This window comes from Antechinus flavipes, chromosome 2, assembly GCF_016432865.1.
Source record: "Antechinus flavipes isolate AdamAnt ecotype Samford, QLD, Australia chromosome 2, AdamAnt_v2, whole genome shotgun sequence".
NCBI classification, from domain to species: domain Eukaryota; kingdom Metazoa; phylum Chordata; class Mammalia; order Dasyuromorphia; family Dasyuridae; genus Antechinus; species Antechinus flavipes.
The window spans coordinates 142215756-142242586 of NC_067399.1; the positions used below are offsets into that span (position 1 = coordinate 142215756).

The 26831-nt window shown below is 42.8% G+C and overlaps 1 protein-coding gene across 4 annotated transcripts in view; it reads left to right on the plus strand.

The window, feature by feature from the left end:
- Positions 1–23093, plus strand: part of SORBS3 (sorbin and SH3 domain containing 3) — a 36347-nt gene extending 13254 nt beyond the window's left edge. For 3 of the 4 annotated variants that reach the window (XM_051975699.1, XM_051975698.1, XM_051975697.1), the window contains 15 exons: positions 1839–1926; positions 2173–2259; positions 2422–2475; positions 3437–3517; positions 3904–3990; positions 4727–4773; positions 5487–5626; positions 5830–5882; positions 6024–6070; positions 7453–7567; positions 11003–11128; positions 12070–12435; positions 13848–13951; positions 15085–15191; positions 22274–23093. In XM_051975699.1, the coding sequence (XP_051831659.1) occupies positions 1839–1926; positions 2173–2259; positions 2422–2475; positions 3437–3517; positions 3904–3990; positions 4727–4773; positions 5487–5626; positions 5830–5882; positions 6024–6070; positions 7453–7567; positions 11003–11128; positions 12070–12435; positions 13848–13951; positions 15085–15191; positions 22274–22335 (1564 nt within the window). In that variant the 3' untranslated portion in view covers positions 22336–23093. The remainder of the gene's footprint in view (positions 1–1838; positions 1927–2172; positions 2260–2421; positions 2476–3436; positions 3518–3903; positions 3991–4726; positions 4774–5486; positions 5627–5829; positions 5883–6023; positions 6071–7452; positions 7568–11002; positions 11129–12069; positions 12436–13847; positions 13952–15084; positions 15192–22273) is intronic. The other variant, XM_051975700.1, reaches the window with a different exon arrangement.
- The last annotated feature ends 3738 nt before the right edge of the window (positions 23094–26831 follow it).

Here is a 26831-nt window from a genome sequence, read left to right on the forward strand (position 1 = left end):
GGGGGCACCAGGGTAAGGGGAGTGAATTTGGCTGTGACAAGTATCAGGCTCCGAGCCAGCAGAGTCTCGGTCTGATTATTCATCCAAACAGGGAATCCCCAACCAGCCCAACCTACCCCCCCCAAAAAAAAAAAAATCAATGCATTTGTTATTCATTTGTCAGGATTATTTTTAATCTTTTATTTTGTTTCCTCATCTGAAACACATCCTTAGCTTGTTATGATTTTCAGTTGGCACTGGACTGCTAAATCATGGTGATATATGGCCAGAGACCTAATCATAGACCAGCAAATTCTGGCGGACTGGTCACCCACTCTGCTACCTGAGCAAACTTCGGGTTCCACGGGCTCTGCCTGTTTGGCAGGAGCATCCCAGAAGCTAGCTCGAGTGATGGCTTTGTGTTCCTTGGAGTCAGCCGTTGACTTAAGTTTCCCATTATAAAATGAAGTGCCTGGACTCGCTGGTTTCTAGAGTGACTTCTACTTCTGACATTCTGTGGTTCTGGAAAAACTGGCAAATATGGGGTCTGGCCAAGATGCTAAAGGCAATAGGTTCCCCGCATCAAGCCCTCTTAACAGAAGCGCTGACTTCTAGAGTCCTAGAATGAGAGATTGTCTATTTTGGCCTAATTTTATGCATGGAGAAACCAGATCAGAGAGGGGAAGGGGCAGCTACAGGATGATAGTTTTGAGCTAGAAGGGTCTTTGTGGCCAGCTAATAAGTGAAAAAGCATCTATTAAGCATTTACTATGTGCAAGACATTGTATGAAGCACTGGGGATTCAAATAGCAAAGAAAGACATTCTTGTATTACCATAAGGTTAAATGATTCACCTAAGGTCACCCAAGTGTTGATTAAAGGAAGATTTGAATCCACATCCCTTGGACCCAGCCTTCTTTCCATTGAACTGCCTATCTTTGCAAATTCAAATCCCAAAGCTCTTAAACTTCATCATATTCACCTTCTAATAATGGGTGGATTTGCTACTTTTTGGTCTTGGTGTTGGACATTTGTCATATCAGGACATTTTTTATCCCAACAGTATTTGAAACTAAATTCAGTTGATTCATTTAAAAGAAACTACATATAACCTAAATCAGAGTACTTGCTGTCTTGGGAAGGGGGAAGGTAAGAGAGAGAAAAAAAAAAAATTGGGACACAAAACCTTATAAAAATGAATGTTGAAAATGATTTTGAAAAAATAAAACTATTAAGGAAAAACAATTAAAAAAAAAGAAAATACATAGCAATGACAAGAACAGATGTATCAGGTCCCCTGCTTAGAACAGAAAACCACTGGCAGAGAAGCTTCTAGGCAATAGAGGAAGTGACCCAGGATCCTGTGGGTGATAGGAGCCAGTATGCCAGGCAGGCAGGAAGGAAGCAAGCATTTATCAAGCCCCTGCTATGTGCCAGGCACTGTGCTAAGCACTTTTACAAACATTATCTCATTCACAACAACCTTGGAGGTAGATACTATTATTATTCCCATTTTATAATTGAAGCAACTGCCTGGAGTCAGGAAGACCTGAGTTGAAATACAGCCTCAGACATTTCCTAGCAGTGTGACCTTTGTGAGTGTGGGTTGGTCCCAGCACAGTTCTTGGCACAAAATGGGCAATTAATAAAATGCTCGTTATCTTCCTCTCATCACTTGGCTGGTGGTCTTCTGAGGCTGGGGAGAGAATGATTGCTTGTAGGGAAAGGACCATAAACTAAAACTGAGACTATGGAGAAAAGAAAGCAGCTCCCTTCCCCTGGACCAACTTCTCCTTAAGCCCCCCCCCCAGTTATATTCCAGGAAAGCAATGATTATTCGCCCCCTCCCCCTTATCTAGGAGAAGCCACAAGGACCCTAAAGAAGGGACTGGAAGCCCCTCCAGCTACAAGCCCAGAACTTCACCTCTCCTGCAGACAAGACCTCAGGTACCAGTCCATCCCACTCCTTACCCCCTGCCCTTGCTCACCTGAAACGTGCCTGTGCCCGGCCTGACACAGAGAGTCCTCCTCAGTGATGTTCGGCTGGTCCCTGTGTTAGCTGTTAGGCTTCAGGCTCTGAGAAGGCACCTGGATGAGGCTTGCCAGATAAGGGATGGGTGGCTTTCTTCAGATGACAAAATCTGGTGTCCAGGTCCCTCTGTTAGCGTTCATATCCTCTGCTTGCTCACCCAGGTAGTCAGGTACCAGAAGAAAGCTGAAGATATCTGGACTGAGGACTCGTGGAATCAATTTCTGCAAGAATTAGAAACAGGGCAGAGGGTAAGGGGACATCGACTGGGGTGGAGAGTTAAAAGTGGGGGCTGCCCTTAGCCAGGGCTGCTCAGCCAAAGACCAGGCAATCATCAAAAGGAGCCCCAAAGGGAAAGAGCCTGGGAACTGTCCCAGTCCCAATTCTTTGACCTGACCTGACCTACCCCTCAGCCCAAGAAGCCCCTGGTGGATGAACCTGCTGAGAAGCCCTCTTTACCAATTGAGGTGAGTGCCAGTGTTGCCTGGGCACCAGTGTAAGTGAGGGGGTGGGTGGCTGGGAGAAGACATGGTTTGAATGTTGGGGTTGGGTTGGAAAAGAAAAGGGCAAGAATTTCCTTCTCCGACCCAAAGGTATGAATTCTGGGTCATTATGTGCAGTTTTGCAAATGGGGTCTCCAATCCATCCACAGATCAATCAATAAGAATTTACTAAACAGGGGCAGCTAGGGGCAGGCACAGTGAATAGAGTGCTGGGTCTGGAATTGCAAAGACTTGAGTTCAAGTCTTGCCTCAGACATTAGCTACATGATCCTGGACAAGTCACTTAATTCTACTTGCCTCGGTTTCCTCATCTGTAAAATGAACTAAAGAGTATAAACTGAAGAGTAAAGCAGGGGTCCTCAAACTTTTTAAATAGAGGGCCAGTTCACTGTCCCTCAGATTGTTGGAGGGCCGGACTATAGTAAAAACAAAAATTTTATTTTGTGGGCTTTTAAATAAAGAAACTTCATAGCCCTGGGTGAGGGGGATAATGGTCCTCAGCTGCCGCATCTGGCCCCATGAATGATCGTGGGCCAGTGAGACTTCTCTGAGTAGAGGGTGTATATTGGGAAACATATGCAATGTTAGGAGAGGTGCACCCCTGTCATTCTCTGAAACTATCCCTGCTGCCCAATGTGGATAAATTGGCTTTACTTGGACATACCTCAGTTTCCTCATTTGCTTTCGATTCTGGGTCAGAAGCAAATGCTTTTGTGTGTATGTAATGCATGTATTCTTGTATGATGAGAAAATAGGCATACCCAGTACTTTATATGTGATGTAGTAGAAAATGAAATGAGGTCTTTTCAAGCTAGAGAATGATTGCTAAAAATAAGGGTTTGGGGAAGATAACAACAATAATCCGGTAGGGGTATGTTGTTGTTTAGTCGTGTCTTTAGTTGATTCTTTGTGACTCCATTGGCAGAAATACTGGAGCGGCTTGTCATTTCCTTCTCCAGCCCATTTTACAGATGAGGAAACTGAGGCAACCAGGGTCACACAGCTAGTAAGTGTCTGAGGTTTGATTTGAACTCAGGATGATGAGTATTTCCGATTCCCGGCCTGGTGCTCTATCCACTTCACTACCTAGATGGAGTTAAAGGAGGAGTTGAGGAGGCCACAGTATTGTGGCAATCCAGCTGTGACACTCCCTCACTCCGTACTTAAAGACTTCTCTTACTAGGACTCCACAAACTCTGTAGGACCTGCTTGAGCATGCTCTGATACAGTGTCCTTAAAAGAGACCCGATTGTGTGGACAGTGTGTCCAGCCTCTAGAGGAGATGCTTTGTGGGGAGGTCATCCTTGCTTTTAGAGTTGGGGAGGAGATAGTCTGACAGGAGGGATGGGGCCTACTGTGTCTTCTGGGGACCCCAACCCATTTGCCCCTCAGATCTCCCTGGAGAGGGAACTGGCCAGGCTGACCGAGGAGCTGGACAAAGACATGCGAGCCATTGAGATGAAGCTGCCCCCGGAAAAGGTACCCCTCCCTCCTGGTCCCATCCCCCTGTCTCGTTCCCACTGGGAGAATGAGAAGCAAACAAGGGAAAGACGGAAGGGCAAGATTCCTGAGGTGGAAAGGGGATGCTTGGCTTCCGGCCTAATTCTGTAGGGAGGGATGTGGAAAGTAAGCAAATGGAGAGGCAGTGGGTTTTTGTGGAAAGATCTGACTCCTGGGCCGCTCTTTTCCCCTGGCGATCTGGGGAAATCATCTGTCCTCTCTGAGCCTCAGAACCTCAGGTTGGAAAACAAGTTCTGAGGAGAGGGCCTCTGGGGTCCCTTCTTCTCGTCTGGGAGTGCAGACGGGGAGCCCTGGTGCCCGGGGTGACCCTGCCGCCTGTCTTCGGGACACCCTCATTCCGGGGCTGTCACTTCAGCTGGAGGACGGCACGGCCCGCTCCTCTCGCTCCTTCCTCTCCTCCTTAAGGCTGCCTCCGCTTCTTCTCTCTCCTTTCCTGCCTTCCTTCTTTCCCTCCCGGCAAGCGCGGCTGGCTGGCCGGGCTCGGCTTCTACTCTCCGCTCCTGTCTCGGCCCCTACTCTCCGCTCCTGTCTCGGCCCTCCGAGGAGAGGCTCTAGGACCCTGCGTTCCTCCCGCTCCTCCTTCTGACCCTCCTTCCCCAGCCCCAACTTTCCCAGCTGGAGTGGAGGGGGCGGTCGAGGTCGGCCGCAGTCCCGGCTGAGTCCCGCCCCCGCCCGCCCTCTTCTCCCCACCCAGGGCTCGGCGCAGGCTAGCGGCCCCCGGGACAGAACACCCTGGGCTCGGTGAGTGCCCTGAGAAGCCCGGGAGGTGGGAGGGGAAGGGGCTCCTCCGGGCGTGGGACAGGGGCAGGAGTGGGACGGAGGACCGAAGCGGGAAAGGGGCCGCGGTCCGGGGAGGAGGAGGAGGAGGACAGAAGCGCTGATGTGGAAAGGGCAGATCAGCCTGGGATCCTGGGACTGAGGAGGGAGGGACTTGGAAAGAGGAAAAACAAGGTGGAGGTGGGAAAGGCCGTGCGGTCCTGAAGGGCAGGGGGGAGAGGGGCAGGGACGGAGCCGGGATTCCGAGAGGGGCCACCGACGGGAGGGAGGCAACTTAAGGGGTGCGCTTGCCGTTTCCATGGGCGCAGCGAAACTTTTTGGCGTTAGAGTCCCTCGGTCTCCCTGGAGACCGGCGGGGCGGGGAGGGAAGGCGAGCTTTTCCAGGGAAGGCGAGCGGAATGGTGGGGTCCCGATCTCTTGCACAACTCCTCGTCATGGCTCAGGCCTCCTTCTCCTTCTCAGGGTCTCCCCCTTCCCATGGCCTCACCCCTTCCTGGCTTGGGGCGGGAGGGAAAGGAAGTCGGATATCCTGCTGAGATCCAGGGATTAGGGAGTGGAGGTGGTCTATTGAATGGCGTTTCTGGCAAGATAGGGGAAAATCCTGGAGGTAGTGAAGGGTCTGGCCCCACAGGAGTAAACTGTATCTGCACCTCCCTCCCCCCCCCCCATTTTATCAGCTTGTCTCCAGCCAGGGCCTCCAGCCCATCCCAAGCACTTTACCATAGCACCTCCCGGGCCCTGAGCCCCCACAGAATGCAAGATGGAGGGAGCCCCTTCCTGGGTCGGAGAGATTTTCTCTACCCACTCCCCACTCAAGGTAAGACTCAGCTTCCTCTCTCAGCTCCCCACTTCCTCCCCTCCCCCTCTTTTCATCCTTTATTCTAGCTCCTTTTTGGCATATTTTCCCTTGCCTTATTTGGGTGGGTTGATGGACATCAATGGGGATATCTACTCCCAACCCTTCTATTTCATCTAACTCTGGGGCTGGCTTTGGTCTGACGAGATTTTGGTTCTCTACAGATTCAGACGCAGCAGAGCCTGGGGATGGCCAGGCTAAGAAAGAAGAGAAAAAGGTAAGAGGAAGCTTAGGGGCAGTATCCCAAGATATGGGGCTGGATTTTCCAGGGGATGGGATACACTGGTGTCATTTATAACTTTCAGAAGTATAGAAGGTTGACATGGGGCACTTCTGTTCTTTCTCTCTTTTTGCTCAGATGAAGGCTGCACGACTCAAATTTGATTTCCAGGCTCAGTCACCTAAGTAAGTATCCTTTCTTCCCCTTCTCTCTCCCCTGTCTTTGGGGGAAGGAGTATCTCCCACAGACCCATTCACGTCCCCTGACTTCCTCTGTATTCTCATGAGATGAGAGTTCAGAAGCTTCTATCTCATCTTGCTCCACAAAGAAAAGACTTAACCAAGATTGGACAAACAGAGCTTTGTCCCAGGTGCCTTATCAAATTTAGAGCCCCAAAGCTAATATCCACTCTACCTCTTGCAGATATAAAAGAAATTGTGTGCCAACAAATAGGAGGGTAATATTTCCCATTCCTCTAGCAAACGGTCTGCTTTCTGTAGAGCTTATCTGACTTGAATAGCCCTTAGCCTGCTTCTGACAGCCTGAAGTGAATGTGGGGAGAAGATTGGGAAGAACAGGGAATTTTTAAACCTGTGCTAGAGGATGGATCCCTATTTGTGTGTACCACATTGGAAAAGGGGATAATGGGAATCACTTGCCTATTGGTGAGAAGAGCCTAAGCTGTCCACCAACCTGACTGTCCTGGACTTGACCTATCTTACTTACTTCAGCCTAGGTTCAGACTAGGGCATCATGGAAGGGGGTATCTCAAAAGCACTGGAGGCAACAATGTCAAAAACTTTTACCTTTCATTCCATTGCTCCATCATTGTGGGAGTCCTTTGCTTTCCCAGTCTCCCACCCTGCCCCCCAAGCCCCTAGTCAGGCTTCTTTAAAAATCTGAAGAAAGCGTCTGGAAGACACCAAAGCATCATATACATGGTGGGATATGAGAAATCCATGCTACAGCTTCCCGGGACCATATACATTCTATATGATAAGATATATGACACTTCTTCTAATTGTCTCTCCCACACACACACAATGGGGGTGAACCCACATGCACATGACTCTGCATGGATAGGTGAGTTGTATTGAAGAGGAGGATATCTGATGACCATGAGCACAGCCCAGGAAAGGGGGTGATCATATCCTGAATTCCCCTCCCCCCAAATGGGGAAATGTCCCTAAGACATGCAATAAATTGACTAACTAACCCCATATTGAGAATAATTAAGATATGAAATTTCTAGATAATCTATAGGGAGTAAGCTCTTTCCCTCCCCTCAGACCAGCTTCCTGGGTTAATCTGACTCCCTCTTTTAATGAAGGCTGCTTTCTGCCTCTTGACCCAGGGTCAAAAGTTCCTAGTAGTGTCTCTGTCCACAAAGGAATGATGGCCACCACTGGGGGGGAGGACTTAGAACCTAGGTTTGAAGAAGGAAGTAAAAAAAGATTCTTCTAGGTTTGGGATAACCCCGAGGCAGTAGTCCCCTTTTCCATGACCTTCCCTTACCACCTTTTGATTTTGAGGGATCTTTGAGTGACTTTTTATGCATGGCCACCAGGGAGTTGACCCTGCAGAAGGGGGACATTGTGTACATACACAAAGAGGTGGACAAAAACTGGCTGGAGGGAGAGCATCATGGGCGGCTTGGCATCTTTCCAACTAACTATGTAGAGGTGAGTGAGGGGCTTCTTTGGTGGGTTGGGAGTTTGGGTTCCTCTCTTTCCTGGAGCCAGAATCCTGTTGTGTTCAGTCCGTCACCGAGCTCTGCTGTTTTTTCCTTAATAAAACCTCTCAGATTCATGTCTTCCATCTGCATATCATCCCAGCGATTGTGAATAACTCTCACCACCTAGTTCATAACAATAATAATAATAGCTAACTCTTAGAGTGCTTTGAACATTTCTCCATCCCTTTTCATTTGGTCCTCACAATAACCCTGTGAAGTAGGAAATAATAATTTTTCTTAAAACAAAAAGAGGGAGAGATTATAAAAGATTTACCACAAAACAAAGAAAAAACAATCAGTCCTGATTATGAAGAGAGTCCACATAATTAATGAAGTGATTTGGGACCAATAGAGTTTTCCTTATTAGGGAAGATTCAAATAGTTCTAATAGTTCTATATCAGGGTAGAGATAAGAGTTGAGGATCAGGTAGGATAGCCGGTGCAATCGGGGCTCCTGAGACTTCAGCAGGGATTCAGCCAGATGTGACCAAGGGCCTGGCATTCCATTGAACTGCTATTTTGGCGTCAGTGATCAGCAATGTCAGTACCACCTTTGTAAGCTTTAAATTGTACTACAAATGCAAGTCATGTTCATCAACCCTTTGGTCAGATACCCTGGCTCCCAGCAAAAGTGACTTTATTCTAATTTGAGGAGCTAATTACCTCTCCTTTCCCCTACTCTTATATAAAACATCCTAAAGGGCTCATCGATGAAATGTTATAATTAGCACTCATTTCTTTGGATTAAATTTTTGCCTAGCAGAACGTAAATTCCTTGAAGATAGGGAATATTCTTCATTGTCTTTTTTATTTTCAGCCTTCCAATCTCTATAGCAACTCTTTATTATAGTACCTTTTTTGTTTATTCATTCTTCTGGCACTAATTCCTGAATTACTGTATTTACTTGTTGTCTCCCTCATTAAATGATGAGCTCTTTGAGGACAAGGAGGTCTTTGCTTTTCCTTGTATATTCAGTGCTTAGCACCATACCTGGCACATAGTAGGTGCTTAATAAATGCTGCTGTAATAAATGCATATTGGAACCTTGTCTCAGGGCCAGGCTCTGCAATTTGGGAGAGTGTGTTGGGTCCTTGTATTGTCTGATCTATGTTATTGGGAGTCCTGCCTCTGTATTCTCTGTGTTCTTCAAGGAAATCAGGAAGAGTCTCTCCAATTTTTGTCTTTGCCTACTCCTTAGTTTGACATCATATTTGGCAAATGTTTTGAGTTATTACTTCCTAGCTGTGTGACCCTGGGCTAAAAAAAAAAAAAAGTCTTGGGTTGTTGACGAACACATACTAAAATGGAACTTTTAATCCTAGATTTTAATTTTTATTCTCTTATTCCTAATTTTAATTCCTAATCCTCCTTTGAAATAGGAATTCAGTTCAACTGAGCATTTATTAAGCACGTAAAACTGTTTATGCCCTGAATTGTGCTCAGTGCTAAGGATGCAAAGGTGAAAGTGAAACAATCCTTGTCCTCTGGGAGTTTCCATTCCACTTCACAGAGGAAGTTACAATGTATAAACAATATAAATAAAGACAATGTAAAGGAGTAGGGGTAGAACATTAACAATTACAGGGATCAGGAAAGACCTTAGGTAGGAGGTGTCAACTAAACTGAACTTTGAAGGAAGTTAAGGATTCTAAGAAATGAAATTGAGGGGAAGGCATTTCAGGCACAGAACTTAAATCTACTATTTTATGTAGGAACTAGCTAACAAGCATTCATCATAGAGAATAAACACCCAGTAAGTCCCTGTGGGTCACACAAAACAGCATGATATATGTCCCTCCTTCCTGAGGAGAAAGAATGTGTTTTATAATCTCCAGAGACACCCTGAAAATTGGGGCACCTGAGGGAGTGAGAAGGGAGGCTACTGGGGAAGATAAACTGCCAAAATGCAAAGTTTGCCTAAAGCTGGCAGCTTCTAATTAAATGAAAATTCTTAATTCTAGACTTGAGGGCTTTCCACCAAGATCATCTCTTATTCCTCCACCCTCCTCCCCTGTCCCCCTTCCTCCTCAAGCCTCTCCTTGGCTTTCTCTTCTGCAATTCCAGGGACTCTGACTATCCTGCCCACTCCCACCTGGTTCCCATTTCCACATCTTTACACATACCTTTCTGGAATGCACATATCTTCTCTTCCAAACAACTTCTGAAGACTTAGTATTTGCTGCTTGCGTCTCTTATCCATTTGTCACAGATATCTGTGAAATTTAGGCTTTTTAAACTGGCTTTTTAAAAAATGTTTGTTCTTTTCTGGCCACTCCTTTCTGTAAAATACTTTTTGCCTGAGGAACTCAACATGCTTTGTTTTCAATTAAGTAAGTCAGTAACACTTCCGGAAATCAGATTGCAGTGCAAAGAATACTGCATCTGGAGTCGGAGAATTTAGGTTCCAAATCCTGCAAGGCAAGTTACTTAACCCCCTCTGGGCCTCATCTTCTTCATCTATAAAATGAGGGGATTTAAATAGATAAAGCTCTTCAAATCTGTGATCTGTAAATTCTTTGCTAAAATTCCAACTCAGGGGTGTGCCGGTAAATGTTTAACAACCTACTGCAGTTGGGGTGGAAAATGTTTGTAATACACTTTTAAGTTTAATTTGCATTGTAAACATTTTTTCAGTCACTTTCTTAAATATTCAACAGAGCAACAAATCAGGTTCTAATTTGTATTGATTTCTGAGACGTAAATAAATGTCCACCCTGAAAATTTAACAGTTGGCTCTTGAGAGCTTCCAAAAACTGGCACTGGCCCACCTCTGGCCAAGTCTTAGGTTGTCTCCTTCCAAGAGATGGGATGAAATAATGAAGCGAGGGCTAGATTTGAAGTCAGGAAGGAGTGGATTTGAATAATATCTCAATTAAATGCTAGCTATTATCTGCTAATTATATCACAACCATGATCAGCCTCAGTTTCTTCATTTGTAAAAGGAGATAATACCTATATCATAAGATTTTATGACAATCAGATGAGATGCCTGCGAAGTACTTTATAAACTTTATGGTCCAAAGTAAATGATGATATAATGAAGTGTAACTCCTTGCTGTGAATCCCCAAGCACATGTTCAGTAAATGTTGTTATGGTTTAGTTGTTTTTGATTGCGTGACCCTTTGGGGATTTTCTTGATACTGAAGTGCTTTGCCATTTCCTTCTTCAGCTTATTTTACAGATGAGGAAATTGAGGCAAACAGGGTTAAATGACTTGTGCAGGGTCACACAGCTAGTAAGTATCTGAGGCTGGATTTGAATTCAGGTCTTCCCGATTCTAGATCCAGCACTCTTATCCATGGGCCACCTACTCGCCTCATATAATGGGTGGTTGATTTAGGAACCTTTGACCTTTCCTTCTTCCCTTTTATTTCTTCTAGGTGCTGCCCCCAAACGAGATCCCAAAGCCCATCAAACCCCCAACCTACCAGGTACTGGAATATGGAGAGGCTGTAGCCCAGTACAACTTCAAGGGGGATCTGGAAGTGGAGCTATCCTTCCGAAAGGTGAGTGAGCCACTTGTTGAGAGGGAGAAGGGGTGAAAGGCAAGGGAACTTTTAGGTGAATGTCAGAATTGGGAAGGGGAGAGGGCAGAAAATAATAGTCAAAACAACCTTCCCCATATTTGAAACTTGTCCTTTCCTGACTTGTTTGGATAAAATATTTTCCTTCCCTGTTGTGCCTGGCTTCAGAACCACATTTCTTATGGGCTGTAAGTATCTAAAGGGCAGAAACTAAGACTTCTTTCTGGATCGATTTTTATAGTGAAGATATAACCGTAAACAACAAATATAATTTGATATTTGGGTAAAGGGGAAGTGGGAGGAGACAGGAAGATTGAAGGAGGCTAGAAGAGAAAACAGAAAAAAGTATAATAGCAAGAAAGGGATTTGAAAATAGAGGAAAGATGGAGAGAAGAAGGGAAATAGGAAGGAGAAAGAGGCATAAAAAGTTCTAAGGAACTTCTAAAGCCCTTTCTTTTGGTCTCTCCACTTTAAACAATCAACATGTGTTGAGAACTTGCTATGAGGTGGACATTAGGGAGAAAACAAAAAAAAGCTATAAGTTTCTAAATGTTTTTTTTTTTCCTTATCAGTTTCTTTTTTCTTTTCTTTTTTTGTTTTTTGGAGGCAATCCCCAGGGTTAAGGGTCACACAACTATGTTAGGTCCACTGCTTTATCTAGCTGCCCTATCAGGTTCCCCTCCCCCTCAATAAAAATGTTTATCCACAACAAACTCACATAATCTGGTTGGGTAGCGAAGAGTACCAGGTAAAAAAGATAACAATTTGGACTAGAATTGGGCAAGGAACTTCAGGTGGGGAAATGCCTGAGATGGGAAAGGGGTGGAATGTTTTGGGGATGTTAGTTTGCCTGACTGGGAGAGGAAGACTCATGAAGGAAAGATTTGATTGAAAGCTCCTTTTCGTTTCTCCGCTCCCCGCAGGGTGAGCGTATCTGCCTGATAAGAAAAGTGGATGAAAACTGGTACGAGGGCCGCATCTCAGGGACTGGACGACAGGGCATCTTCCCTGCTAACTACATCCAAGTCTCCAAGGAACCCAGGGTCAAGGTCTGCGAAGATGGCCCAACCCCCACCCACCTGACCCTGGCTGGCTCCCAAGTCCCGGGGTCCCCACGCCTGGGCACCTCTCGACAAGCAAGGCCATCTGGTTCCCCCTCTGTACCCCAAAGCACAGCCGACACCACTGACTGGGGGGGCCGAACCTCTCCCTATCGAACTGGTTTGGCCTTTCGTTCCAGCACCCAGGAACCTTCCTCACGGACTTCTCCATCCAGACCTCAAACCCAGGTGACTCCCAATTTCTCATCAAGAGAACGAGGCATCCTGAGGCAGCTAGGTGGTGCAGTGGATAGAGCACCAGCCCTGAAATCAGGAGGACCTGAGTTCAAATATGACCTCCGCCACTTAACACTTCCTAGCTGTGTGATCCTGGGCAAGTCACTTAACCCCAATTGCCTCAGCAAAAAAAAGAGAGAGAGAAGGAGGCATCCTAAATCAGGGAGAAATCCCCTCTTTAGACATAAGAAATCTGCTTCTTTCCCTATTTCTCTAGCTGGGAGGGTAAAATAGGATGTTTATTCTAGGTAGACCATGGAGTACAAAATAGCCCAATGGGAGTGGATGGTAATTGTGTTTGAGCAGAGTAATGAAAACCAATCTGTGTATGTTGGAGCTTGGAGTGGAGTTAGAATATGGTTCTCAAAACAAACAAGACACTTTGACAAATTGAAATCTTTTTGTAGGGTGCTGATGGTGACTATTAATTATGCAAGATTTTCACCCTCTACAGAGACCATATTATCTTAGCCTTGTATTTCTGTTGAACTGGATTTCAATTAAGTTTTTTCTGATCCTTTTATGTCATATTATATTTTCATATAAATAAACAGGCATTTTAATTACTCTAAACATAGCAAATCGGACAAACAGGAATGGGATGATTTGGGACCTTGCATCCTGCTCCACCTTCCTTTGTTTGCCCTTAGTCTATGATAGAACCTGAACCAGAAATCACTTTAGGCAGGCAGGAGCAGTGAGAGAATGCCAGCTATAAAGGAGCCTTAATCCTTACTTGCCCCTCAGCAAGTCACTTATTCCTGTTTGCCTCAGTTTCCTCATCTGTGAAATGAGCTGGAAAAGAAAATGGCTCCTGGATCTTTGTCAAGAAAACCACAGGCCTGAAGTCAGGAGGACCTGAGTTCAAATCTGGTCTAGACACTTAATGCTTCCTAGCTGTGTGACCTTGGGCAAGTCACTTAACTCCTGTTGCCTCCCCAAAAAAGGAAAGAAAACCACAAATGGGATCTTGAAGAATCAGGATATGGTTGAAACTATTGAACATTAGCAAAACTACACTCATACCATTCCATGTCCAGAGTAGCTTCCAAAGGGCCAATGGATAGATAAAATGGAGTTATTTCATCATTTCCTAAAAATCTAAGCATTTTAGATGTTCGTGCCTCAGTTACCAATATGTAAAGCAGGGATAATAAAACCCTAAACATTTTTTGAGGTCATGATTTGAATAAAGCAAGTCACTGTGTAAAAATGTATTGAAAGGGGTTTAAGATGCAATTATTCTCTTTAAGCCATAGCATCCTTTGAAAATCCTTTCAGCATTGCTGAAAGGTAGTCTCTTGTCTACCTGCACATACACATGCTTCAAAATAGCCCATGCTTTTCTCATTATTGGTCCTCAGGGTCTTGGTGTCTCCAGGACATTACCAACCTATCACTGGGATCCCAGCCCTCATCAAGACCCTTCTTCTTCCTCTTCCGGATCCTCTAATATTCACTGGACCCCGTGAGTTAATGTTTTTTTGTTTTTTGTTCTTGAAGAGAACCATGATACCAGAAAGGTGACATCACTGCTTGCAAGTGGGGTGGGACTGTGCAAAGTCACCAATCTCACTCTCTTTAAAGCCCTCTGGGTCCAGTGGTAAAACGTAAATCAGGATAGCAGGAAATTGCCGTGGATGCAGTGGGAGAATTTTATCTTTTTAAACTATGGCATTAGCAGATCTCAGATTGATTGATTTAACACCCATTCGGTGAGATTGTAAATAGTAATTAGTTCTGTTTTGATCAGAAACCCTGAGGATCTTCACCTGGTCTATATGAGTTGAGAAATAAATCAGATGGGGGTGGGAAATGTTATAGGGCATGTGGTCCAATGAGTAGAGACTTTCATACTCAGGGCCACTGAGGAAGCTAAATATAATTCAATTCAACAAGTAAACCCGACCCTCTGATTTGGGAGATGTAGAAGACAATAGTGATGTATGAGGTAATCTTTGTTCTTTCAGGAATATTTTAATCTAGATATGGGGTCAGCAAACTATGGCCTCTGGACCAAATTCAGCAATCAAAAACCATAAAAGCCATTTTTAGCTTGGAGGCCAGCAAAGACAGGTGATGGATACATTTGGCCCATGGGCCATAGTTTGCTAATCCCTAACCCAGAGGGAAAAGTGAAAAGACAGAGGACAAATGTGCTATATACATATGAATTTATTTATAATATTATTGCTTTTGGCTGTGGATGATAAGAGATTTCTGACTCTCCTTTACACAAATCACATTTCTTCTCTAGGCCTAAGTTTATCTATAAAATTAGAGGTTGGATTAAATGATCTCTGAGGTCCCTTCCAGCAAAGAACATCTGTGATTCTGTATTTATTTGCCTTGAAATGATTGACACAGATTTTTGAGAAAGGAGAGAGAAAGGGGTCAGTGTGGCTCAGGGAAGAAGACTTCCTGGAAGAGAGAGGCTTGGGATGGGTTGGGTTTGGAAGGGGGAGAACAAATTCTTTGAGTTTTCACAAAAGAAAGTGTAAAAGAGAATGTACAGGGAGAGAAAAGGTCTGTTAAGTGATGTTGAGTGGAATGGGGAAAGATAAAGATGCTCGTGGTCACTGCGGCAGTCTCCTCCCTTAGGTACCGGGCAGTATATCGCTATTGGCCCCAGAATGAAGATGAATTGGAGCTTCGGGAAGGAGACCAGGTGGATGTCATGCAGCAGTGTGACGATGGCTGGTTTGTAGGTACGGCCTGGGGGTGGGAGGGACTCTTGTTGGTGTCAGCACCTGGAGGTGGGCCCGGTGAGACTGGGACCAGCCTTCACTTGCACCAGTTTGTCAACATTCAGGGGCCAAGGCCATTCAGTTCCAGGAAAGTGACAGGAAAGGTCTTACGTTTCTGTAGCATCTTTCTTTTTCTTTTTCTTTTTTTGTTGTTTCTTTGTAATTTTCAGTTCCAAATGCTTTCCCTTTGCTGCCCATTGAGAAGATATATAAATAGCATCTTTCAAATATGATATAGATATAAGGAGCATCTTTCAAAGCATTCCTCTCAAGCCATCTAATCCTTACAATGCCTTTGAGCTAGGTGGAGGAAACTGAAGTGCAGAAGCTTGACCATCTTCTTCTGCCGCTTGGAGCTACTAAGAAAGGATCCCTACTCAAGAGTTTATATTCTAATGTACTTGCTGACTTGGAACAAATCTTTTTTTTTAATAACTTTTTATTGACAGAGTCCATGCCAAGGGTAATTTTTTACAGCATTATCCCTTACACTCACTTCTGTTCCGATTTTTCCCCTCCCTCTCTCCACCCCCTCCCCCCGATGGCAAGCAGTCCTTTACATGTTAAATAGGTTACAGTATATCCTAGATACAATATATGTGTGCAGAACTGAACAGTTCTCTTGTTGCACAGGGAGAATTGGATTCAGAAGGTAAAAATAACCCGGGAAGAAAAACAAAAATGCAAGCAGTTTACATTCATTTCCCAGTGTTCTTTCTTTGGGTGTAGCTGCTTCTGTCCATCCTTGATCAATTGAAACTGAGTTAGATCTCTTTGTAGAAGAGATCCACTTCCATCAGAATACATCCTCAAACTGTATCATTGTTGAGGTATATAATGATCTCCTGGTTCTGCTCATTTCACTTAGCATCAGTTCATGTAAGTCTCGCCAGTCCTCTCTGTATTCATCCTGCTGGTCATTCCTTACAGAACAATAATATTCCATAATGTTCATATACCACAATTTACCCAGCCATTCTCCAATTGATGGGCATCCATTCATTTTCCAGTTTCTGGCCACTACAAACAGGGCTGCCACAAACATTTTGGCACATACAGGTCCCTTTCCTTTCTTTAGTATCTCTTTGGGATATAAGCCCAGTAGAAACACTGCTGGATCAAAGGGTATGCACAGCTTGATAACTTTTTGAGCATAGTTCCAAATTGCTCTCCAGAATGGCTGGATGTGTTCACAATTCCACCAACAATGTATCAGTGTCCCTGTTTTCCCACATCCCCTCCAACATTTCACTTTATCTTTCCTTGTCACTCTAGCCAATCTGACAGGTGTGTAGTGGTATCTCAGAGTCGTCTTAATTTGCATTTCTCTGATTAATAATGATTTGGAGCATATTTTCATATGTCTATAAATAGTTTCAATTTCTTTGTCTGAGAATTGTCCATTCATATCCTTTGACCATTTATCAATTGGAGAATGGCTTGATTTCTTATAAATTAGAGTCAATTCTCTATATATTTTGGAAATGAGGCCTTTATCAGAACCTTTGACGGTAAAAATGTTTTCCCAGTTTATTGTTTCCCTTCTAATCTTATCTGCATTTGTTTTGTTTATACAAAAACTTTTCAATTTGATATAATCAAATTTTTCTATTTTGTGATCAGTAATGATCTCTAGTTCTTCTTTGGTCATAAATTCCTTCCTCTTCCACAGGTAAACTATCCTATGTTCCTCTAATTTATTTATAATCTCATTCTTTATGCCTAGGTCATGAACCCATTTTTGACCTTATCTTGATGGGTGTTAAGTGTGGGTCAATGCCTAGTTTCTGCCATACTAATTTCCAATTTTCCCAGCAATTTTTGTCAAATAATGCGTTCTTATCCCAAAAACCTGGGGTCTTTGGGTTTGTCAAACACTATATTATTAAAGTTGTTGGCTGTTTTGGGGACAAATCATTTTAACATCTCAATTCCCCAGGCAGCTCTCTTTAAAAACTTGAGCACTGGGCTTTTTTTCTGATATAGACAATTGTAGAGTCTCTTAAAGGAAACTTTACTGTGTAACTGGGGAACAACCCAAAATACTAGAGTACAATTCAGTATGGATTAGTAGAGGAAGTATTCTTTCTAGGATGACCTTTTCTGATGAAAGCAATGTTCCATGCCCTCATGCCCAAAATAGGTAGCACTTACCTGACAAGCTTGTTATGTAAAGTGCTTTGGAAATTTTAAAATGTTATGTGATTGGCAGTTATTTTGGTTATTTATTAATTAATAAGTAAAGTTAAATGAATATCGATTGAATCTTGATTTAATTTGTAATGATGACTTGGTATTTATTGTGTGACCCTGAGCAAGTCCCAACATCTCCAAGATGTTTCCTCACCTGTAAAATGGAAATAATAGTACATAACCTTCCAAAGTTCAAAGGATTAAATACATGTGCGTGTATGTATATCTATCTATTTATCTACATATCTACACATACACAAATATATGTAGTTATAAAGCACATATATATGTGTATGTACATACACACACATATACTTTATAATATCTTAACTTGCTAAATAAATGTTGGTCTTTGTTATGATTATTAATCATTTTTTTATACAACATGGTAACTTTCCATGGAAAACTTTAAGTGTTTAACCCATTATCAAGTATTGAGTATTTGTCCAACCCTGAACTTGGCTCAGAGCAGATTTTAGAGAAGAATAACATACAGTCACTAACCTTAAGGATTTCACAGTCTGGCTGAGGAAATATAACTCTCTTGGCTGGCATCTAAAAAGCACTTTGTCAATACCTGTTGATTGATTAATATCACTGAAGGGAGAAAATATATGAACAAATAAATATTTACAAGATAATTTGATGAAGAATTAAGGGGGAGGAGGGAGGAAGACTTTCTATTGGAACTAAGGCACAATCTGAACCTTAAAGGAAATTAAGAATTCTAGGAAGTAGAAGTAAAATATTCCACGTTGAAATGAGATCAGAGAGTATCAAGTCAGCCACTTCAACTGGAACATAAAGTGTGGAGGGCAGGGCTATTGTCATAATCTTGGAAGGATGTGCTCAAACTAGATTGTTAAGACTTTAAAAGCCACACTGAAAAGCTTGTATTTCATTGTAGAAATGAAAGGGAGCCACTGAAGATTTGGAGTAGGAGAATGCCATGGTCAGGCTTGTGCTTTAGGAAGATTATGTTGACAACTATATGGAGAGTGGCTTGAAAAAAAGAGAGCCTGGAAACTGAGAGTTCCATCAGGAGGCCATTGCAGTGGTCTAGCTGAGAGGCAATGAAAGCCTGAACATATTAGGGAAAAAGAAGGAGATATGAAATATATTATGGACATAGAATTGTCTAGTCTTGGAAATGTTGATTGAATGTGGGGAATGGGGGAGAGAGAAGAGTTAAGGATTACTTGTAAGGTTGTGAACTTGTTGGGGAGAATGATGTCCATAATAGAGAAAAGTTCTGATGAGGAGTGGGGCTTAAGGGTAAATGTTATAAGTTTCTTTGTAGCTATGTTGAATTGAGGTGTCCACTTGGCATTCCATTGGAGCTAACAAGCAATTAGTGGTATGGAATTAAACTTCAAGAGAAGCTTAGAGATGAATATATAGAACTGGAATTTATTTGCATGGAAATGGTCATTGAATCTATAAGAATGAATAAGCTCACCAAAAGAGGAGGTGTTGAGAAAATCAGAATAAACAGTGCTACAAAAGCCCTGGGAGGAGACGTATCCAGAAAGAAGTAGTGTCATACAGTATCAAATAATGCAGAAAAGACATAGAGAAAAGGCTATTGAATTTAGAAATTAAGAGAGAAGAATCTTGGAGAGAGTTGTTTAATTGAATTATGAGATCAAAAACCAAATTTGTAAGGGCTTGAGAAGTAAGTAGGAAGTAAAGGCAACCAATGCAAAAGTATTTTTGGAGAATAATTGTGAAAGGAAGGAGAAGGATAGAGTGATAACTTGAGAGGATGACAGGGTCCCTTGAAAATTTTTTGATAAAGAGTTGAATGCATTTGTAGGAAGAAGCAAAGAAACCACTTAATTTATGGAAATGAAAAATAAAAGATGGCACTGAGATAGTCGAAAGGGCACTGTGCTAGAGAAGATGGGAGCATAAGATCATAAATAGAAAGAAATCATGTCAAGAAAAAAAGCTACCAGAGAAGGGCCTTCACATTAGATGGCCTATATTTTCTTGGTAAGATAAGAGCTTTTGCTGAAAAGGAAGGGTAGAACAGTGGTATCAAACTCAAATAGAAACATCTTCTTCCTTATTGATTTAGAAAACCACAAATTTACATTATTTCTGTCTGTGTGTTAGTTTATTTTGGTAATCTGGTTTTGGAATCATTGACTCAATGTGAGTTTGACACTCCTGGAGAAAGCTTGAAAAGGTATGGAGGAGCTGCTGTTGGGAGTGTGATAGAAAATCAATTAAAGAAATATACAAAGATTGCCATAAACCAGTGAGATTCTATTTGAGATAAGATTACATTCACCTGTAGCATTTGCGAAGCACAGTTGTTTGACTTCCTTCAATGTTCACTTTTATCAATGTTTGTAAAAGATGAATAGAGTGGTGGAGATAACTTTTGGAGGTACCCAAGGTGGGATTTGCCAAGGGATGAGCAGTGATCAGACCAAGAGAGAAGAGATTTGAGAGAAGACATTGAATTGATTAGCTAGGCAGAAGGTATAGCTTTTGCTAGAGGGGGGAGGGCCATAGGTGAGATGTAAAGCCAGAAAAGAATTGACGGCTTGGGAAAAATAAAATAACTAGCAGATCTAGTGAAGACAAAGATGCAAGAGTGAATCAGATAAACTCACTCATTCATTTGGAGAAATGAGAAGCTAGAGGTTGTGATAAGAAGCATCTTAATTTTGGATCATGGAGTTAGAACACTGTTTAAGGCTTCTCTTGTAATAAAGGGGATGAGAGATTATTAAAAAACAAAACAAAACTAATTGACTTAGAAATCTTGTTTTCTAGTATTCTGAATGTGTAGTGCTCTTCCTCATAGATTAGAACTGGCCTTTAGAGGCCATTAAGTTAGCTTTCCTTTTTTTTTTTTTTTTAATTTCCTTTTTTATTGATTAAACCTAGAGAGGTTAAGTCACAGAGGCTCACAAAGCTAGTAGCTATCTGAGGAAGACTCTGAACCAGATTTTCCTGCCTTTAGAGTCAGTGCTATATCTGTTACTGCTTCTTCTTATTCCATGTTGCTGCTAAGGAAAGAAGGGAGATGACTGACTATCCTTCCTAAAATTCAGTGCTGAGTGCCCAGCACTGTAGATAAGACTTTAGATAGTGGTCTGACCAGGGCAGAGTACAGGGGTGGCTCCCACTTCCTCATTGCTAGAAGCTGTGCAACCTAAGATAACCCTAACTTTCTTGACTGCTCCATTAAAACTGTTTGTCCATATGGTATTTGTGGTACACTAAAACCTGCAGATCTTTCTTTTTTTTTTTTTTTAAATTTAATATATTTTGTACAAACACAAAAATATACAGAAAGGAAGGAAAGAGAGAGACAGACAGAAAGATAGAAGACAGAGAATGCCTAGAACTCAGCAATCAGAACAGTCTATGACCTATAGGAATGAGTTAAAGGAACTGGATGATAATTTCGCTGGAGAATAGAGAACTCAATGAGGCTATGATCGCTGTCTTCAAGTTTTTGAAGAGCTATTAAATGGAAGAAAAATTAGAATTGTCCTGTTTGATTGTAGAGACAAAACTAAGAGGAAGGGATAGAGGATGCAAAAATAAATAAATTTAGACTTAATGTCAGGAAAAACTGTCAGAATGATCCAAATAGGGAATGGGCTACTTGGTAAGATAGTGGATTCCTCTTTTTTGGAGTTCTTCACAGTGACCACTTATTAGTTTTCAGAAAGGATGCATTTTCAAATGACTGCTGCAGTTCTTGGATTCTGATCATGTTTGTTAATCTCAGTATTCTCCCTCAAAGGAAAAATGTTTATATCTGAGTTGAACTGCTTTCCCATCTACAAAATTATTTGATTTATCCGTGAAAGACCCAAACCTTAGGGTGGTATGAGACTAGATACTTTGAAGTGGACTTTAACATCTGGAAACATAAAATGCAAAAAAGCTGTGAGGAATTTCTAAGGTCATTTAGTAAAAACCCTTTCATTTTATGGACCCGGAAGTTGAGAGACAGAAGGGTAAAGGGACCTGTCCCAAGTCACATAGAAAGTAAATGGCAAAGTCAGGACTGGAACCCTGGTCTCCTGTCTCCCCACCCTCACTCCCCTTTAAAGCTAGTTCCTCTAAACTACCTTCCCTCTCTTTGATGCATGTGGACTTTCCTAAAGGAAGGGATGGATGGGATCATTCCTTTATGCCTCGAGGACCCCTTTTGACCCCTTAGCATTTGGATGTGTATTGATGGGAGAAACTGGTTTGATAGAGAAGGCATCAGATTGTGAATCCAAGGACCAGGCTTCAGATTTTATCTCTGATACTTATTGTGTGATCCTGGTTCTTAATCTTTCTGGGCCCTAGTGACTCTGATAAAACGAGAGTGTTAAAGGAGAGGGTCTCCAAGATCCCCCACCAGTTACTGTAAGTAGCATGAGTTAGCTGGAGTCTAACGACGGCTTCTTGCTTTCTAGACTTCTGCCACCAGGGGGTAGGAGTTAGAAGCTAGAAAGCACCCTCCGCCTCCGGCTGCCATGGAGATAAGTGGGCTAGAGTAATTTTTCTGGTCATTGTCACCAGGACTATACTTGAGAAGATTTGTTTGTTTTTCCTCTACCATCTTCTCCACTCCCATAACATTTTCTTAAAAATATAACATTTTACTGATAATTTTCTTTTCACATTGCTCTTATTTCTCATTTATCTCTCTTCACTTCTGAGAGCCACCCTCCATAAAAAATAATTTTAAGCTAAAACATAAATAGTTCAGCAAAACTATCACAAGAGAAAGGCCTGACACTAGTGTTCCACACCCATCCTCCCCATCATTATTAAGATGTGTGGCTCCCCCTTCCCCAGGTTTCATTTTTCCGTTTCTTTCCTCGCAGGTGTCTCCCGGAGGACCCAGAAATTCGGAACATTCCCAGGAAACTACGTGGCCCCCGTGTGAATGGACACTTTGGCGGCCTGGACCAAGCCCAGAGCTCTGCCTATGAAAGCCCAGCCCAGAGTGGGGGGTGGGGAGAAGGGATGGGAGTGGGAGGTGCTGCAGTTAGGACACTGCTGACAAGGGCTCTCTCTGTAACCTCCCCTTCCTCGGCTAACCCGCCTGCCCGCTGACAGCTGCTTTGTTGTGGTCTTTCTCTAAGACCTGAGGGAGGATGGGAATGGAGGGGGAGGGGAGGAGCGTCTGCAGGATGCCGCAGCTTCTGTGGGGCCCCATCCTGTGTCAGACACAACCACCAGCCCTCTGCCTGCTCTTCCCATCCTCCCTGCCTTGGGGGACCTGGAATAACTCTCCACTCAACTCACAGACACCCCTCTAACAGCCCCCTCCACAAGGACTAGTTCCCAGCCTTATCAAGACCAGAAATAGCTTCTCCTCCTCTCCCTCCTACCCCCTCCATCTCCATGACCAAGGACCACCTTCTTAACTTAATGGACCAAGTGCTTCCACCTGGAAGAGGTTTCCTACCCATGTCCCATCTTGCTTTCCCTCCCTTTCTTTGCTAGTTGAGTTAGGAAAGGGCTGGGGAGAGATGGGAAGGAGGGCCCTCTTCTGGTCTTCTCAGAGCTCCCAGTAAGGAGTCAGCCTTTAATGTTAGTAATCCAATCCCAGAGTCCTGGAAGACTCAGGCTGTACGTTCCCCCTCCTATGGCACCTGTTCTCCCCTTGGAGAAACTATATAATAAACCTGGAACACCTTTTTTGACTCTGAGGCTTTTTGGGGGGGCTGCCATTGGTTCTTTTCCCTGAGAGGGAGAAGCTCCCTACCGGGAACTTGAGCCCTGCCATGGAGGTCTCATGGGACTGATCTCCACAGTAACCCCCCTGCCCATCTTCAGGGGCGGGGCACGATTTGACAGGGATGGGGCAAAGAGAATTTCCATGTGTGAGTGGGGAACATGGAGAGAACGGGGATGACCGGGGAGGAGGGAGGGCTGCCCTGGTGGATTCTGGGGCAATCACAGACTCGCCTAGATGAGATGACATTGATAATTACTCTGCTGGTAATGTTTTCCGGGTGTGTGTGTGTGAGAGCTGGAGGTGGGCTAGGAGTCATGGCAGACATACCCAGCACAGGCCCGATGGAGCATTTGTCCCCTGGTAACTAAGCAGGGCCTTCCCAAGCCCAGAGGACCGTTCAGGAAGGGTTTTTTACGGGCTCAGGCTACGTTCATCCATCACCCCTCTCAGGTGCCTTTATAACCTTCCCTGGCCAGATCTGACTCAGGCCAATCGAGAGCAGAACAAAGTGAGACGAGAACTTTGGATTTAAGATTAGAAGAAAATGAAGGCATTCATATCCTAGGCAGGGCAGGATACTTAGATGAGGGGGACTTTTTTTTAAAGTTATTTCAAGCCTCGAGTTCTATCTTTACTTTCCTCTCCTCCAAGAGACAATAAACAGTGATACCCATGCAATTATGTAAAACATTTCAGGGAAAAGATTTTAATTGAAGATGTGACACATTCAGAGAGACATAAGTGCCAGGTTTGGCTATGATGACCCATCTGTCAGAAGTTAAAGGGAGGAGTCAAGTGACTATTCCTGCTCTAGTTTTTGTACTTATGGCACCAGGAAACTACTTCAACTGCCCAAGCCTTTTATGCTCTAAGCCAATTAAGTCTCCTGGACAGTTTCAGTACTTTTTAAAGGAAAACTAGCCTAACCTGCTTGGGGCTGGACCTTGGGATATTGGTCCCACCACACCCTCTCTGAATCTCAGTCTTCAAGGTTTTATAGAGTCTCTACCCTTGGGAATCCCCAGGCTTCAGGTGAGTTGGGAGGAGCAATATTTAATTTGGAGAGAGGTGCCTACTTGGGCCTGGACGGCTTTGGGAGGGCTTTGAATTCTAGGAATGATTCCTGGGACCCTAACATCTTGCTAGGAATCTGATGTGTGTGTGTGTGTTCCTGTACTTGTGCCTTCAGAGGGGATTGAAGAATGAGCCCAATCACAGCCTCCCAGGAGCTTCTCTCTGGTTCACCATCCCCCAAGGATGATATAATCCCTATTTCTTAACCACTTACTGTCCCCCAATTCATGTATACAGTCTGTGTCTCCCAGTGAACATAGAAAAGAAGAAATGCAGATTTCCTTTTGCCTCAGGCAGAAGTCAAATTCACAGCGTTCCCTTTGGGCCTTAACCACAACAAACAAATGGGTGATGCCCCCTGGGCTGGGCCCAGCCGGGCTAGGGGTAGGAGCCTCAAGGGTCACGGCACACAGGGTGAAGGGAAAAGCTTTTTTTTTAACTAGAGCTCATTTTTGGTACTGGGAAACGTGGCTCTCCATGGCCCATGGGTATTTATTTTGAGATTGAGTCAGTCACAAAACAGGGAAGACTCTAGTGGTTACACACCTTGTATACACATACCTCAGTGAAGGAAAACAGGGCCCTTTAAGCTACGTTAATATAATAATTTCATTTTTATAGTTATATGAGATTTGCAAAGTTATTTACAAATATTCTCATCTTAACCTTCCAATCCTGTGAAAGAAGTACCATTATTGTCTACATTTTACAGATGGGAAAACTGAAGCAGAAAGTGTGGTGATTTATCTAGACTCAGACAGTAAGTGTCTGAAGAAGGATTTGAATTCAGGCCTAAAGCTTTATCCACTGTTTATACAGCTGCCTTTTATCAATCCCATTCAGCCCATCACAAATAAGGTGACCCAAAAGCTCCTGTGAAATCTACCTGCCAGGTGTTTTCCATGCTGAAAGTAAAAAGAAGGACAAAATTTAGAGGCTGTAGAGTGTGTGTGGAACGTTCTAAAATATCTACTTAAAGTATTCTATAGGTACTTCTTATGTAACAAGAAAACAAATTTCCAAAATTTGATGAAATTCAAAATATGACAATAATAATTGAGTACAATTTTTTAAACAGGTTTTCCAATGAGAAGAATAAAATTCCTTTGGGGGAAATAACATTTTCATTTAATTGGGGTTCAATGTTAGCATTCTCTATAATCAAAATCAGTTGCATATGCTTGTCTGTAATGTGATTTTATGCATTTAATCTTTGAAAATGTCTTTTCACACAAGGATGGATAGCCAAAAACTGATATACATTCCCAAGCATATGATTTTAATCGAACATATTTATCGATTGGAAGCCATTTATCATTTTATTAAATTCTCTTGATATCATCTCATTGCATTGCAGATTAATCATTTACAATTGAAGATTTGGTAGAAGTTCCTCAACTGCATAGCCAAATAGACTTTGAAATATGGAAATTTCTTTTATACTTTCATTAAGGTCTGAAAAAAGTCATTGTATTTTGAACTTTATTCAAATTTGTATAGGAATGAAGATCTCCTTTCAACTTTTGACAGTATAGGAAGTGTATAAAGTAGCTTAATATTATTTGTAATTCAAACAGCATTTTGTTATTGTTTAGTTTTGGTCATGCTTTACTCTTTGTGACCCCATTTTGGGTTTTTCTTGGCAAAGATACTGACATGATTTGCCATTTTCTTCTCTAGTTCATTTTTATAAATGAGGAAATGAGGCAAACAGGGTTAAATGACTTGTGTTGAGTCGATAAGTGTCTGAGATTAGGTCTGAACTGTGCAAGATGAGTCTTCCTGACTCCATTCCCAGCACAATATCCACTCTACACCAAGCTATCTCCAAATACTATTGGTCTTCATCGAATTGACTTTGCTAAAGTGTAAGTTTCACACATCATCACTATTTTGCCTTGTAATTTTAGATTAAATTTATTAACATTATCAAGTTTGCAGCAAAAGCTGATGTCTTCAACTATTCGGAGTTCATCTTCAGAAAAATTTCAATCTTGGCTCTGAACAACAAAAAAGTCTTAACAAAGACTTTTTTCCTTTTGCTTCTCTTCTTGTTTTGACACGACAGGCATGAACTGGTAATTTTAAAAAATGTTGTGGTATGACAACATGTATGGCCCTGGAAATGCTGCTGTCTTCTAACTCTATCTCTGCTATCTTTAGTACATGGAAGAGCTGTTGAAAAGTGATGAGAATGCCATATAGAGTCAACCCCTGGTCTACACGGATGAATCCACAGGTCCATACTCAACCCAAATAGAATCAACAACTCTTTAATTTAAGCTTTAAAGTTTATATGCATTACCTCATCCAGTTCTTTCAGTGACCCAGAGAGGTTAGCCTACTATTGTCTTCATTTTATAAATGAGGGAACTGGAGTTCAAAGAGACAAAATCCTTTGCCTGTGATCCCATGAATGTCAGGCAAGATTTCTTACTCCAAGATCCCGCTCTTGGGAGAGAGAATTCTTTAACTTTGCACAGCCCACAGACAACTTGGCCCTGTGTCTTCTGTATGTAAAGTCTAGAGTTGGTTGGGAAGGCCATTTTGTCCAGGCTTCTATCTGCTAGGAGGTAAAGTGTTATCTCCATTTTACACAGATAGAATTAATCAAGAGAGATTGA